Genomic DNA, 15,250 nt, shown 5'->3' on the forward strand with positions numbered 1-15,250 from the left:
TATTGTATGCATATAAACCTAATTGTATTTGTTTTTCATTTATTTTCATTATTTTATTTCTTTTTATAGTCTCTTGGACAAACTTAGGACTGCCTGTCATCTAACTTATAAGGACATCATCAGACATCATCCCTAACGACCTCAGCACAGCTTCTCGTTGGTGCTTTCAGCAGTTTCACTTCCTGTTCTCTGGGTTTCCTGGCTGAGTCGCAGCCACTGTGCAGCAGGAGAGCTTCTCGCCTCCATCAGCTCATCGCTGCACCACAGGAAGAAAGACGTTATTACCTGAAAATGGTGAGAATAAATTTTATCCTATAACAATAAGAAAAACTGAATCATATGCATTATTGCATAAAGTGTTACGTTTTTTTCAGTTCTTGCCAGTTTCTTACATCTTTATGTCCAACGTCTGTCAGTATGTTCAGTTAACTAGCTACTGTTCTGCAGAATGTCTTTACATGTTTGTATATCATTAAATAAAAAGGGTTTATGTAGTTAATGTATCTCAGAACACATGGACATGTTTGTAACTGATTTCTACTAAAGGTCTTTTGACAATAAAATGGTTTGAATTTGAGTTTAAAAATATGTTTTAAAGGTGCATTGTTCTTCATAGTTAATTTATGCATTATTTATTTTATGTGTGTTTTGTTCCGGGCTTATACATGTGTAGATAATTTTCATCTTCGTAATCTGTGTCCAGGCCCCCCGGTGGCTGAGCTGCAGTACTGCAGTTGTGCTGCTTTTGGTCCATGTTTCCCCAGTCGTCACTCAGATGTCCTGCAGCGGAGGAGTCCCTGGGATCCCTGGGATACCAGGCACCCATGGACCCAATGGCAGGGACGGTCCAAAAGGAGAGAAGGGAGACCCAGGTAAGCTCTGAGCAGACATCCAATACATATTGTCATCAATTAGTGATTTTGACTATAGTGATCATTACAGTTGGTAAATGACATCTTTGTGTTCATCTGTATGAGCAGGTGAGGCAGGTCAGTCATTAAAAGGCCTGAAGGGGGCGCCGGGTCTTCGTGGGCCCCCTGGTCGGCCTGGGCTTAAGGGGGACATAGGTCTTCCTGGGCCTGCCGGACCTCCAGGCCTGGCAGGTGAGAAGGGAAGAGCCTTCAACCCGTCCATTCAGCAGAAGTCCTTCTTCTCCTACAAGCGGCTGATCTCACACGCACCCGAGCTTGACACGCCAATGCACTTCAACAGGTCAGAGGGCTGAGATGGCAGAAGTGATATGTTTTCACCCTGCTGACTTCAGGTGCTGTATTTGCAGGCACCAAAGGGTTAAAATCTGAAATATTTTCTGTCCTCACAGTGAGATTTTGCCTGAAATGGATCAACAGTTTAGAGGAGAATCTCTGACAAACGGGACGTTCACATGTGCCATCAAAGGAGTCTATTTCTTCAGTTACCACATTTCAGCAAAGAGCAGAGTGAGTCTAAACACAACATCTGCACTTAAAAGAAGGTCTGTCCATTTTAATTTCACACATTAACATAGTGTGTTTAATCTGAAACTTGATGCAGGTCTGCCTGAAGCTGGTGAAGGGCAGCAACAGTCACTTACTCATGTGTGACACCTCTGAGGGTTTCCTGGTCACGTCAGGCTCGGCGGTCCTGGAGCTTGAGGCCGGAGAAACAGTGTCACTGCAGGCGACCAGGTACAACAACATAGTGACGAGCCAGACCAGTGCCAGCCACACCTTCACCGGATTCCTCATCTTCCCGACCTCCTGAAGGCCTCCCAGCTGTTAAGACATTTTTCAGCCAGTTAATTAAAAAATGTGTTTATGTAAGAGAACAAAGATTAAAGGAAAGAAAGGTTTGCATCCAGTGGATACTTAAAGTTCCACATGTTGATTTTTTTAAATACATATACCATTTTGTTCCATTGTTCCAGCGTTGAGTGTTTCATTTCATTTTAAAGGTGCAGTCTGATACTGCAACAGGCCAACAGAAAGCTGGCTCCAAAAGCAAGTCAACCCCCAAAGTTGTTAAAGGGATATGGCAACATTTTTAAAAATTGGGTTATTCACCAACTCAGGCATGCATTGTCGTGGTCTGGCAGGACCACCGCTAGCATAGCTTAGTGGTCAATAGTATCCAACCTGAAAAAAAAAATGAACGAAAATTTTTTTTTTCTCCAAATTATTTCTTGTGAGCTGCACCGAGTACAAATGGCAATGCAGATTAACACAAGGCAGATGATATTTCTTGGGACTATATTCTGACGAAGCACTGCTACATGAGAGCAGAGACATCGCGCAGCGCAATAGCGTCTGTGCACACTCCAGTCCAGTGGGGGCAGTAATGCAGAAAGGTATGGTTCTGGCATGGGATGGTATGAGAAGTCATCATTTTCAGGTGCTGCTTGATATCTCTAAATCAATACAGACGAACCATTAAGGCTCAACTGTATTGATTTACTGTGATTGACATATTTTATACTGAACAAAAAGAGCCTGCTCTACAATTCTTTAATCAGAAAACAGTGCTGTAAACACACCTCAGACCAAAACACACAAACCTGCACACTGGAACCTCACTGCTCGCTGAAGGAAATTGTAGGTAGAATAAAATATTAAATGTTGTGGTGTGTAACATTTCCTTTGTTGTCTGGTTGTTTAAAACACTCGGGTATCAGGTGTATAAAGTTCAGCTGGTTCTTTCTGACTCATACATGCCGGGGGTTCATCAATTATCCATCACAGGGTATCAGGTTGTTACACACTTAACCTTAAAGCCGCGTGGCTCGCAAACACACATCAGTACAGCAAGCAGAGGATGACGAGGTGGATTTATGTTCAGGTCTGACCTATCACTGCTCTTAAAGCACAAAAACACAAAATAACACCATTTTACAGGGAAGTTTAATCCGATGAATTCATGTTCGCCCTGCCCCGACACAAAGCTAATATGGATTATACCACTCCATAGCACCTGTTCAGCCCACAGTGTCAGTAGCTGATGGGCTGCTGAAGACGCCATTCCTGGCATAGAAGCTGTTCCTGGTTACTGAGACCTTGGCATGGGATGGACTTCTATAATCCAGACTGTAGTCACCTGCAGGCACATTACCAGAGCTGCTATAGTACAAAGAAGTTCTACAGACAGACACACAATGACTGCACCTTACCAAGCCTCCACCCGTACTCCCAGGACGATAAGACAGGGTAGTCAAACTTCTCCTCAGGTCTAAGATGGCCACGCCTCTGCAGGTACAGACTCCGCCCTTTCCCCTGCAGAGGACAGCTAAAGACATCAGTATATGTATACATAATCTGGAATCACTGGTAATTTTGAAATGAGTTTCACAATGACTCCTACATGTTGAGAGGAATCCTGATACAGAGCCTGTCTGGTCTGAGGAGAAACTGGCCTCATCCGAGGAGGTGGCTTCATCTGCTTCTCCTGCTCTACAGAGAGAGCAGCAGGATTAGGATTAGGAGGAGGAGGAGGAGGAAAGTCCTTTTGCCTCTCTGGAGTCCTGGGGACAGGAGGCACCACAGCCCTATAGTGGGTGGAAGATGAAAACAGTGGTTTTTATGACACAGTTTTACAATTTAATTGTGGAAAATCCACTCATAGCTGAACCACGTGCAACTTCAGCAGCTCACCGAGCGTCAGCCGGCAGCTGTGTGTCCTCTGTCCTGTTGTCTTGGGAAACTTTACATGTGGGATAGAATTTGGAGTAGCGGCTTTTCCAGGCCAAACGAGTCAACATCTCCTTCTGGAACTGTTCCCTGTAGCCATTCTGGATCTGAGTCGTCAGCACGCCTCTCATCTCCTGCCAGAAAGAAAGCCTCATTTAGCTGCTCATTTTAAAACCTAACAGAAGGTTTGTAGGTTGACCTGGATGGAGTCATTTCATATTCAGAAAATTTTAGCATGGGAAAAGTGAAAAGTGGGAACTTGAGACCACCTCCAAAAGGAAGTTCTTTAGATTTCTATAGACCTCCATGTGAAAAGAAATTATTTAGGCACACATTTGGGTGGGTAAACCAACCTGCCTCAGCTCCACTTATGCTCCACCTCTGTGCCCACATGTTGCCACAGAGGTGGAGAAAACGGCACAAATAAGATTAACTGTCAAATGTTTCAATGTTCTTAAAACATCTGAAAAGCAACAAGTCCTCATACAGATTGGACTTCTTTAACAAAGAACATTAAAACACAAAAATGTGAATTTAAGTCCTTAAGTTTAAGGTCAGCTCCACAAATGTGTAAATATAAATATCCACAGGGTCTAAATATTTTCCGATCTGCAGCACAACAAAAACAAAAAAAACAAAGTCAGATCCATCCAGCACATCTGTTAAACCCAAAACATGTTCATTTACCTTTGCCTGATGCAGAAATGTGCCGCGCCTCGCTGTGGAAATGAACCGTGCATCAAATAGAACACTGTACCGTGAGGAAACCTGATACACACACACACACACACACACACACACACACTTCCTCCACCATATACAAAGCCTTTTACCTCTTTACCACAAAGGCATAAAAGGACTTTATTTTACCTTTACCTTTTATAAAATCCCTCTTTTCCTTTTACTTTGCATGTTTTAGTACTTTCAATGATCACTTGCTCATATGCAGAATTTATTGTTTCACTATATTCTTTGCACACTGCTTGTCAAATAATATAAAACAGTTTACTGAAAGCACCTGTAATTAAACTGTATCCTCAAAAAAATGAATTTCCTTCTTTTAATTGGTTGGGATTAGGGTTGGGATAAAGGCTCTGGTTTAGTAAATAACAAAAGATTCACTTGTCTTCTTAATTCCAGTTTATTTGAACTAGCAAATGTACATCATCTCAGGCTGTAGTTCTGCATTAGGGCAGCCACTCCATTTTACAAAATGAGAAGCTTCCAAACACGTACAAAAGTGCTCTCATCCCTTTAGTATCAAAAGTAGCAGTGACAAGGCAACAACATCAAATTTAGACATAAAGACAGATTCATGTAGGTTTCAACATTTACACTCAAATTGAACTTTCAAACTATTTGATCAGCTCAGACCGGATTTACACATGTCATGCAGAGATGCTAGAATATTAACTAAACATCACTTCCAGTATCTTCTCTTCGATTATTAAAGTCAGAGCTCTTCAAGTGGAAATACAGGAAGAAACAGAGTAAAGTACAAAATATAGCACATAACCAAGTAGTCTATTGAACAGTGCAGGAAACAGTAGTGTGAAGGCAGCTTAAAATGTCACTGATCTGTTATTGGCAACATTAAGTACTCAGAGGATTCTTGGAGATAAGCTTCAAGAGCAGTAAATCGATAACAAACATCAGTAGTTGCACAGTTTTGACACGAATAATAAAAGGGAGAATTCCAGTTTCCTCTTTTTAATAGAGATGTTTGTTATTCACAGCACGGCCTTGTTAAGAAAAAAAGTTCTGCACAGGTCAACTTTTGGAAAAACCAGCAGGAGATTATTTGGCTGCCTGATACACAAGAAGACCTCAGAACTGTGCTGTTTGTTCCAGGCACTATAGAACTGAAGGGGGAAAGTGCTGTGTAAATCCAGTTTCATGTCTAAAGGCTTAGCTGTGAGGGGAGTGTATATAAATACCAGGATGTGTAGAGGCATATTTAATTACATTTCATTTACCAATCAAGTTTAAAATCTTTACAACTCTAATTTCAGGCCACATTAACCTGATATTTTGTCATTTCATGTGCAGACTCCATTTATTAATGTGTTCATTTACTCTTCCCTCCAGCTCCTTAAAGTGTGTTTAATCTATGGGGCATTGCTGAGCAGCTTGTTCATCGGACACCTTTTTGTTATAGTGCACTTTAACTCATACAGGGATGTAACTGGTGCAGGGTGAATGACGCCAGGCTTCTTGGTGCATTATGGGACGGTGACGTGGAAGGGGGAGCCGGGGATGTGGTCGTCGCCCCACTTGACCACCAGGACGTAGTTACCCCGTTCCTTCAGCATGTAGCTGACGTTGTACTGCAGGTTGCCCACATGTTTGACCAAAACCTCCTCACAGGGGACCTGAGGGCCATGCACACCCACCAGGAGCATGTTCTTACCTGGAAGAGGAGCAAAATATGTGATGATGTAAAATAATATACAAAAATGCTGCCCTATCTGATCTAGTTGGGGTGATAAGCATACGGGCTTCTTTAAGACTTTTCCTGCTGAATGTGCAGCATCACAGTTACTGTGGGTGGAGTCCGTCTCACCTGCTTTGCTGCAGTCCACAGAGAAGCTGCTCCTCTGACCCATGAAGGCCTTACTGAGACCAGATCCTCGGCTCAGAATCTTGCTGGCGTCGGAGTCGCCCAGCTTGGGCATGGCACTCTGTGTCGAGCTGCTGCTGGACGCCCGTATGGCTGCATCCACTGTCAGGGTTGACGTCTCGCTGGCGTTGGTCACGTTCACCAGCCGTGGACCTGAAAGGTGTTTAGGTTCTGGTTTTTAGTCAGTCACCGTTTGGTAAGGTTAAACAGAACAACAGGACAATAAAAGACAGTGTACCTGTGACTTTAGCCTTGAAGGGACTGCCTGTGATGTGGTTAGGTCCTCCATACTTGATGCTAATCAGGTAGTTTCCAGGAGCCATGGGAGTGTACTGCACTTTGTATCCTTCTGGGACCTCCTGGCAGTCCATCTTCACCTTGGACGGACCCTCGATGGTCACAGCCAAGGCCCCAGGGCCCGCCTTAGTGTTGTTAATGACAAACTCTGACTGGGTACCTGCAAGATTTTTGTTTAACAACCCAAAGTGAGTGTGTCTCCCCAGAGCCCACCGTTAAAGTGGCAATATAGGTCGATTAATGAGTTTCTATGGGAGAGAATGTGCTTGTTCCTTTGTCACATAGGCTGACATACACTTCACTCACCTGTTGTTCCTTTCTCCAATCCAGCTCCATATGCTGAGACCAGACCGGGTTCTCCAGTCTGTCCAGGTTCCCCAACTCTGACCTGGAATGGACTTCCACAGATGTGAGAGCCGTTGAATTTGACGTCGATGGTGTGGACGCCGTTCTCCCTGGGGATGAACCGGATAGCGTACTTGTCTGGAGCGCACACAGAAAAGGGGGTTTGTCAGTGTCCATGTTTAAGGTTGTTCAAACTCTAATTTGGGACTCTAAATGCTGGAGCTCATGTTGCCAGACACAGTACACACAGACCTCTTTCCAGCTCTGTGACAACACACTCCTCCAGAGCCCCAGACGGGCTGTGGACTTTGGCCTCCATCTTGCCCTGCGCTCCATTCAGGCGCACTGCAAAGGATGCTGGGTGATTCACCTTTAGGCCAGACTCCTGCCGAGTTTGAACACACATGGTCAGTGTACAACGGGAAAAGAAAAAAAGGCCTCAGACACGGAAACACACTCACTCTGTGGTAGCAGATCAGAGCATGTTCCTGTTTAAATCATCTGTTCTAGTTTCTACTTTTTCTGCTCTTACCTGAGCTCCTCTTAGTGCAGCTCCAGCAGACAGACTTTAGGATGCCACAGTGAAATCACACGACAGTCACTACGCACTGCAGTCCTGACAGTGTTACAGTCTTTGGACTGTGAAGTTTCAATAAGCTCCCAATGTTTGTCTTTGAATATAGATTTGTTGCTCACAGAATAAGGTACAGCGGTTGTGTGTGTTTGTATGGAGGGTGATTCCTGAAGAAGCGCCCTCTAGTGGACAAACCATATCTGTTAAATACCAGTTGGGCTCTCCTTGTTAAACTTCAGGGCATAAACGCTTTCCTCTCTACCCTTTTGTATAAGAAAATGATTATTGTTTTATTTTATAGAATTTATTTTGCAATTTGTTATAGAATTTTGGATTTTCTTCAAAATCAGTTTTTTAACTTTAGCTTCTTATTATTGCATGCATGCTTCTTATTATTATATGTTACTGGTTTTATGTATGCAGTGCACCAAACTGGCAAGAGGCAAATTCCTAGTAATGTGAAACTTTCTCACTTACATGGCAATAAACATAGTTCTGAGTCTGATTTATCATGCTGAGGCCATAAAAAGCTGCCATAAAACTACATTCTTATCAACTAACAAAGACCCATTGGCCTCAGCTGCTGACTAGATTTATGACATAGATAAACATGTCAAAAACAAAGAGCAGGAAGTCTGCTGTGGCCCACATCTGTCTGCTGCAGCTAAGCAACCAGAAGAGTTGATGCTGCTGCTGCTGCTGATGATGATGCTGTTAAAAGCCTTTAAATGAAACACAAGAGAAACACCAACAGTTCCACACCAGACAAAAGGAGGGATGACCAGAGCCAGGCAAAGCTGTCTGCAGACATCTAACAGCCACTTCAGGACAACATTTTGTTTTTGTTCATCTGTCATTGCAATCCTGACCTGTCCTCTAGTAACTTCATGGCAACTTTATTGTAATAAAACATGACAGAAATGTGCCTCCATTTCTCCACTTGTCAATTAGTCAACAAGTTTAATAAATTATCATTTAGTTAAAGCAAATTACCTGATTAAAGCATTCTTGGTTCACTCAAACCTTTTTTGTCATCATGCGAGTATATATTTTAAATATATCTGGGATTTTGGCTGAGCCAATAAAAAGACAGAAATAGGCAATATTTACAATAAAATGTCAAGTTTTTGACACATTTGACTAAAGGTTCACAGAAATCATGTTTGCCTGGCAGTGGTCACATCCAGGAGGGCAGTTGCATAAACATAAGACCTTTACCTAACTATTAGTGCAATCTGGTTCAATCTAAGAACCCTTGACACTGAATATCAGGATAATTACCAGACTTTTATTCCTTTAAGTCTTAGTTTGAGTCTTTAAATGTACAGTTCCAACTAAACTCATCTATCAGATGTGATGAGTTTCAAATATTACAAGGTAACATTAGCAGGATAAGTTTTCATAGTGGACTCAATAAGGTTAGAAAATGATGCTACAGTGGTTGCTTGCCAGAACTTTAATCCTCATCACCAAACCAGTTTAACATCGTTCTAAAGTCTTCCTTCCTGACACCACATTTTTATGCAACTGCGCCTCAAAGCCCTTTAGCAAAGCAGGGCAGGCTGGCTGTGGAGGTGTCTCCTCGTGCCTCACCTGAAGACCGGTAACAGTGAGGCGACGGGCATCATTCGCTGGAGCGACAACAGGAACCAGGTAGGGGCTGTCCGGTATGTGCTGGTCATTAAACTTTACTGAAATCTCATAATCACCTGCAGAGGAGGGAGCGAGGATGAGAGTCAGATTCAGACAGAGGTGCTTCAATGAACAAACTGTGTGTGTGTGTGTGTGTGAGTGATCTACCAGGCTCCTGTGCAATGTAATAGACGCCACAGGACCCATCTTTGCGGTCGTCAAAGGAGATCTCCGCCCTGCTGGGTCCCTCCACAGCGATAGACAGACCACCAGCACCTGCCTCCCTCGTCCAGATACTAAACTCAGCTGATTAGAGAGAAATAAAAAAGGGGAAAGTCCCTTTCTTAGTCATTGGATTTAGCCAAAACATTTTCTGACAATCAACAGACTTTGACTACTGGTGCTGTGTGTGTGTGTGTACCTGGCTCGCCTGCCAGTGCACCCTCCAGTCCCGGACCTCCTGCTCGCACCTTAGCAGCCCCGCCCTCTCCCAGCGGCCCCACAGTAAACTGGAAGGGACTGCCGGGTACATGCACACCCCTGTACCTCACACTCACACTGTGAACGCCCATCTCTGTGGGCACAAAGCGCACACAGTAGGTATCGCTGCCAACGGCAACCAGCTCGGCAGGCTGCCTTGTTCCAGAGGGGGAAGTGACCTCAGCAGTGACGTCCTGCATGTCAATTGCTGCAAAGAGAAAGCATTATGGGTTTTTTGTATATTTGTTGAGTATTTCTACCACATTTGAGCCTTTTTATGTTTTAAAAATAATTTTGTGATTTGCTAACCCCAATATTTATTTTTCTTAGAGCTCTACAACGCACCCTGCAACCCGGCACTGCCCGGAGAGCAGTGGGCATTAACAACCCAAACACCCCTCGTTGCTCTCTCTGCCCTGGCCAAAACCAGACCAGAGAGGCCGGAAATAAGCCGAAGACGCACAGGAGAGAAGGTCTGATCCTGGGTACAGTCAGAGGGGTGAGCCATATGATAACTGGGTCTTCCTGACCACCAAAGGGAGCAGTAGGAGCGTGAAGAGGTGTTAGAAAGGAGGCGTCGAGACAAGACCAGAAGGAACCAGCTCACTGGAGGAAAGAGATGATGGAAAGGGGAAGGAAGCAAACAAAAGAGGAGAATGAGGAAGTATGAGGAAGGAAAATAGGAAGAGGAAATGAGGAGCGGCTGAGGAGGGAAAGCAGAAGGATGAAGATGGAGGGAGAAGAGAAAGAAAGCAGTTAGAACAATGGCAGAAGAAAGAAACAAATACAATATTAACATAAAAAAGATCATGAAACAAACCAGAGAAGGGAGAGCAGAGGAGTTATTCAGAAAAGAAGGATCAAAGTAGATGATGCTGGAATTTGTCTTCAGTCTCTCTCTCACTGCTGTCAGTCAAACATGCCTGTAGATTGTGAGGTAAATGTACCTGGTATCTTCAGACTGAGGTCACACACACTCCCCACGCTAGCAACAGACGCCGCCTTTTGTCGTCTGGTGATGCTCTCCCGAATGCGACCTTCACCGGTCACCCGCACTGTGAACGGACTTCCTGTGGACAAAAAAAGATTGAATTAATTTTTTTTTTTTTTAATGTGACAAGATGTTTCCAGTTATGTAGAATTAATTCCAAATATGTAGAGTTTCCTTCATCAAAAGTATTGAATCAGAATGTATGAGCAATTTTCATCTTTATTTTTTTCCTGTTTTACCCGGTACATGTTCGTCTGCAAAGCGGATTGAGACGATGTAGTTTCCTGGCTCAGTGGGACAGTAGTTGACTCCACAGGTTCCATCCTCTATGTCTTCAGTCTGGATGTCCACCTTACTGGGACCCTCAATAGACAGAGCCAGGCCGCCATAACCTGCACACACAAACATGGTCATATTTATGATTAGTGATATTTTCAAAAATCACAGCATGTAACTGTCAGGGTGACGGAGCACACTGTACTGACCAGCCTCGCGTGTGTCCACCACAAAGCTGGCATTGCTGAAGGTGGTTCCCTGCACAAGACCATCACCGTGAGCTTTGACTCGACTGGCATCACCGATCTCAGACTGGACCACCATGATGGTGATGGGACTGTTGGCGACGTGCCGGCCGTTCTTCAGGATACTGACCCGGTGTTCACCCACCTCCCGGGGGATGAAGGAGATGCCTGAATGAGGAAGAGACAGTAAAAAGAAGTGAGAGTCCAATAAATGTTGGATTTACATTTAATATTTTATCCCTTTCTAAGGATTTCTACCAATGTGGTTGTTGGCCATCCTCTTCAGCAGGCAGGGCTCTTCGCGTCCCGAGGGCGCCCTGATGCTGGCAGTTAGCAGGCTGAGGTCTGTCTCATTAATGTCCAGTGAGAAATCTGCTGCAGAGCCCAGTTTGACCTGAGAGCGGCGCTGGTTGTCCTCTAGAAGGTGCACAGAAGTAAAGATATTGCTGTATAATATTAAGCATCACCCCCTTCCTTTGTACTGTCTGTATTTCTCATCCTGAGACTCTAGGGTTGAAAGAAGTTTTAGGAGGCCTTACTAGAAGTTCACAGAATTGATCAAATGTATTTGCATCTCTATGACTTGTCTGTCTGTCTGTGTGTCTGTGTGCAGTCTGACCGGTGATCCTGGCAGTGAATGGACTGCCAGCGATGTGCTCTTCATTGTATTTGACCAGGATGTTGTAGTCGCCGGGCAGTGTGGGAAGATAGCTGACGCTGCATGTCCCGTCTTTGTTGTCCACACAGCTGATCTCTGCTTTAGATGGACCCTCAATGGCCAGGTCCAAACCTCCTGGACAGACACAGTTAAATTATGTTAGAACCATTTACAGTGGTGCTACTGTTGCATATCCAATTTTGATGACTACACTTATGGACACTAAGCGCACTAAAAAAAACTCTAAAGGTGTATATTACTGTCCACCATTTGCACTGTACTTTCCCCCTCCTGAGGCTGATGTACCTTCAGAGGCATCCTCTGTGTAGACGGTGAATGAGGCCATCTTGTTGGCGACACCATAGCTCAAACCAGGACCGTAGGCTGTGACGTTGGGGCTGCTGGCATGGTTTACATAGAACTGAAGAGGAGACTCTGCCACAAACACAACAACAAAATTACAGACTTTTCCAAGCTCAATGCTGTCTGCATTGCATACAGAATCAATTTGTCAATTTGTTGTTGCACCTGCACATTTTTACGAGCACATGAGTTGGCTTGTGAGAACCCAAAAAAACATTATGGCCGAAGGACCCTTCTCTTCTCTTTCTCTCTTTTTCCAGACTTTTTCAGACTTTGAAAATGACCAAAATCAAATCAGGAACCCTGTGTTGGGTTACTGAGCCAAGCACCCACCCTCTGGACTCTTAGATACAGTTGAATTTTGTGCTCAACAGTTTGTGTTGGGGCCCTTTATGAGCTCACCTGTGTACACTCAGTTAGTAGGCCAGAACTGACAGCAGAGAGCTACACAACACCTTAGAGCTGTTCTGGACCACAGACTGTGCCTCAGACCTCACAACATCAGGCTTTGACCTTTCTAAGCAGCAAAATAGGCACCACAAAGACACACACACAGATTATGCGGGCGTGGTGGCACTGCATGCTGTTGGTTAATAGTTTTCCCCTGCTGGCTTGAAAAGAATAACACATACTAATCACAAACGCACACATCCAATGACTTAATCAAACACAGATGTCTCCAGGGTTCATCCTGACAGGTGTGAGTGTCTGAGCCTGCTATCATTAGACCGATGCCTCTCAGAAGGAAACGGTATTTGTTTTGTGTGTGTGTGTGTGTGTGCACTGACCTGGTATGTGTGTGCCGTTGTATTTGATATGCATCTCATGCAGGCCAGCCTCTGTAGGAGAGTACTGCACTGTGACAGTACCATCCAGGTTGTCTGTAATGAGGGGCTGAGCTGATTTACCTGAAGGCATCAGCACTTCACCTGAGAGACAAACAGAGAGAGACAGACACAGAGAGACAGGTAAACTGAGACTGGTTAACTGTTAAAATCTTAAACGCTGAACCTTCTGCAGTGACCGCATTATCACCGTTTGTTTTTGTTATTGTATGTTTCCGTCTCTTACCAGTGATTTCTCCCTTCCTGAAGGAGAAAGGTATCACCATGTCAAACGGTCTGAAGCCGCTGCCATTAACGCTGCTGCTGGCTGGCTCATAGCCGTCGGTTGTGACCTGGAAAAGCCACGACAGAGCCTGTCAGTCAAGGTTAAAAACAACATCTCAGTGACGTGCATTGCAAACATGCTACTGCTGCATCCAAGCCCCGCCCACACAGGGGCATCCAGGGAAGTGTAGTGCAATGGAGCAGAATGGAGGGGGTGATCTGTGATGCAGCCACAGTAATGAAGAGTGCACCGAGGAAGAAGAGAGAACACCACAAAAAAAAAAAACCTGGAGGAAAAAAGAAAATCTTATACACCCGTAACCATAGCAACGCCTTCTGTAATGCAAACAGCTGGGATTTTATGATGTTAGAAGTTTGCTGTGATCCCATTGGCTGAGACGAAAAGAGAAGCGATGACATGGATGAGGCAAAGCAGTCAAATCAGTGTACTTCAGAATGAAGAGAGAGAGATAAAGGAGTTTAATCAGCAGATATTCACCTGCAACAGAGAGGAGCAGCATGTGTCTGTGTATATGTATATATAAGTGTGGGTGGTGTTAATCAATTTAAGAGAGTAATTAGGCTTCTTGAGAACCAACTGAGAAGAAACTAAAACATAAAACACCTGTACATGAAAATATGTGTGCGTTTGTGTACATGTGTGTATGTGGTGTGTATTAAGGTACCCATGGCTGGAAGCCAACTCCAGGGGGAGCGGCCTGTTGCTGTAGGGACGTCTGCTTCTGCATCATGGGTACCTCATCAGTGGCCTGAAGACATGACAGTAAACATTAACACAACACACAGACATAAAAGGAGGGTCCTGATCTACATCAAAACCACCAACATTAATTAAGACTGGAACAGAAGCTGAAGTTTGAATTCTGTTGAATAGCCGCTGTCATCATGTGTCATTCTACATTACTGTTGCTGACAAGAAATGTCACATATGTCCTGTTTTAAAGCTGCATTTACAGCAAAATACCCACTACATGCACACCTAATATTATTATTACCAGTATGTTTGCTTAGATTAGCATATCCTGGCTACTTCGATGATGATGCCTATATTTGCACATTGTCACCAGCTGCAGAGGGAAAGAATAAAGTCTGAAAACAGCTGTAAAATTGAAACACCTGTAGTCAAAGAGACACAAAATTAAAGAAGACTTCATGTCGAGTGTCTTGCAGACACACAGACACACACAGGATGCACATTTTAGCCACCTGACACGCACGGCTGTGCCTTTACAGGAAAATCCTTCTGGAAAAACAACAAATGCAACCACCTGGAAGAAAAATGCTGCTTAAACAAGATTAGTTAAGGATCTAAAATATAGATATGGATAAAAGGGTTAAATACTGAAGTTTTTTTTTATGGTTGGTAACATGAACTGATATTGTCGTGGTGTTCCCTCCTCACCATGACTCTGAAGGGACTGCGTGGGATGTTTTCCCCTCCGAAGCGGACGTAGATGACGTAGTTCCCAGGCGCCGGTGCAGTGTAGAAAATGTCAAAGGTGCCATCTTCATTCTCCAGCACTTCGGCCTCCACCTCGCTACCATCAGGCTGAACCACCACACAGCTCACCTTCCCCTTTCCAGCGCCCTTAGCGTTCACCACCAGGCCCAGCTCCTCTCCAATGGCCACCGTGGGACCCACACCCGGACCTGGAGGAGGACATGTTTGTAGATTTGTATCGGTTACGTACTTATTTGTGGTTTCAGATGTCTTCCCAGTGGTCACATACCTGTGACAGTGCACTTGCTGGCATCTCCTGTTGCCGTGGCACGGACTCTGTAGGGTGATGCAGGGATGTCATCGCCTCCGTATTTTATGACGATGGTGTAACGGCCAGTCCTGTCAGGGATGTAGGACACTCGGTATGTACCGTCACCGTTGTCATGGATAGTGGGCTGCTTAGGTTTACCATCCTGGTCCTGAGGTAAAGAAGAGCGTGATTTATTTACATGTTTTTTTCTGTCTTTAATTGTTACTGT

At 44.3% G+C, this 15,250-nt stretch overlaps 2 protein-coding genes across 3 annotated transcripts in view; one reads left to right on the plus strand and one right to left on the minus strand.

Moving 5' to 3' along the window:
* The first annotated feature begins 121 nt into the window (after positions 1-121).
* Positions 122-1,906, plus strand: c1qb (complement component 1, q subcomponent, B chain). Its single transcript, XM_028405426.1, has 5 exons — positions 122-294; positions 704-872; positions 981-1,212; positions 1,322-1,439; positions 1,534-1,906. Exons 1-5 carry the CDS (start codon positions 292-294, stop codon positions 1,741-1,743), a joined length of 732 nt encoding a protein of 243 aa, XP_028261227.1. The 5' UTR covers positions 122-291; the 3' UTR covers positions 1,744-1,906.
* A 3,975-nt stretch (positions 1,907-5,881) lies between these two features.
* Positions 5,882-15,250, minus strand: part of flnba (filamin B a) — a 41,941-nt gene continuing 32,572 nt past the window's right edge. Inside the window, exons 31-49 of one of the 2 annotated variants that reach the window (XM_028406474.1) lie at positions 15,001-15,190; positions 14,673-14,920; positions 13,936-14,019; positions 13,212-13,317; positions 12,929-13,069; positions 12,084-12,212; positions 11,739-11,912; positions 11,378-11,536; positions 11,084-11,287; positions 10,838-10,990; positions 10,555-10,677; positions 9,549-9,815; positions 9,296-9,433; positions 9,089-9,204; positions 7,174-7,306; positions 6,883-7,059; positions 6,518-6,736; positions 6,223-6,432; positions 5,882-6,069 (exon numbers count right to left, since the gene is read on the minus strand). In XM_028406474.1, the coding sequence (XP_028262275.1) occupies positions 5,882-6,069; positions 6,223-6,432; positions 6,518-6,736; positions 6,883-7,059; positions 7,174-7,306; positions 9,089-9,204; positions 9,296-9,433; positions 9,549-9,815; positions 10,555-10,677; positions 10,838-10,990; positions 11,084-11,287; positions 11,378-11,536; positions 11,739-11,912; positions 12,084-12,212; positions 12,929-13,069; positions 13,212-13,317; positions 13,936-14,019; positions 14,673-14,920; positions 15,001-15,190 (3,159 nt within the window). The remainder of the gene's footprint in view (positions 6,070-6,222; positions 6,433-6,517; positions 6,737-6,882; positions 7,060-7,173; positions 7,307-9,088; positions 9,205-9,295; positions 9,434-9,548; positions 9,816-10,554; positions 10,678-10,837; positions 10,991-11,083; positions 11,288-11,377; positions 11,537-11,738; positions 11,913-12,083; positions 12,213-12,928; positions 13,070-13,211; positions 13,318-13,935; positions 14,020-14,672; positions 14,921-15,000; positions 15,191-15,250) is intronic. The other variant, XM_028406475.1, reaches the window with a different exon arrangement.

The sequence above is a fragment of the Parambassis ranga genome, chromosome 5 (genome assembly GCF_900634625.1).
Source record: "Parambassis ranga chromosome 5, fParRan2.1, whole genome shotgun sequence".
In the NCBI taxonomy this organism is placed as follows: domain Eukaryota; kingdom Metazoa; phylum Chordata; class Actinopteri; family Ambassidae; genus Parambassis; species Parambassis ranga.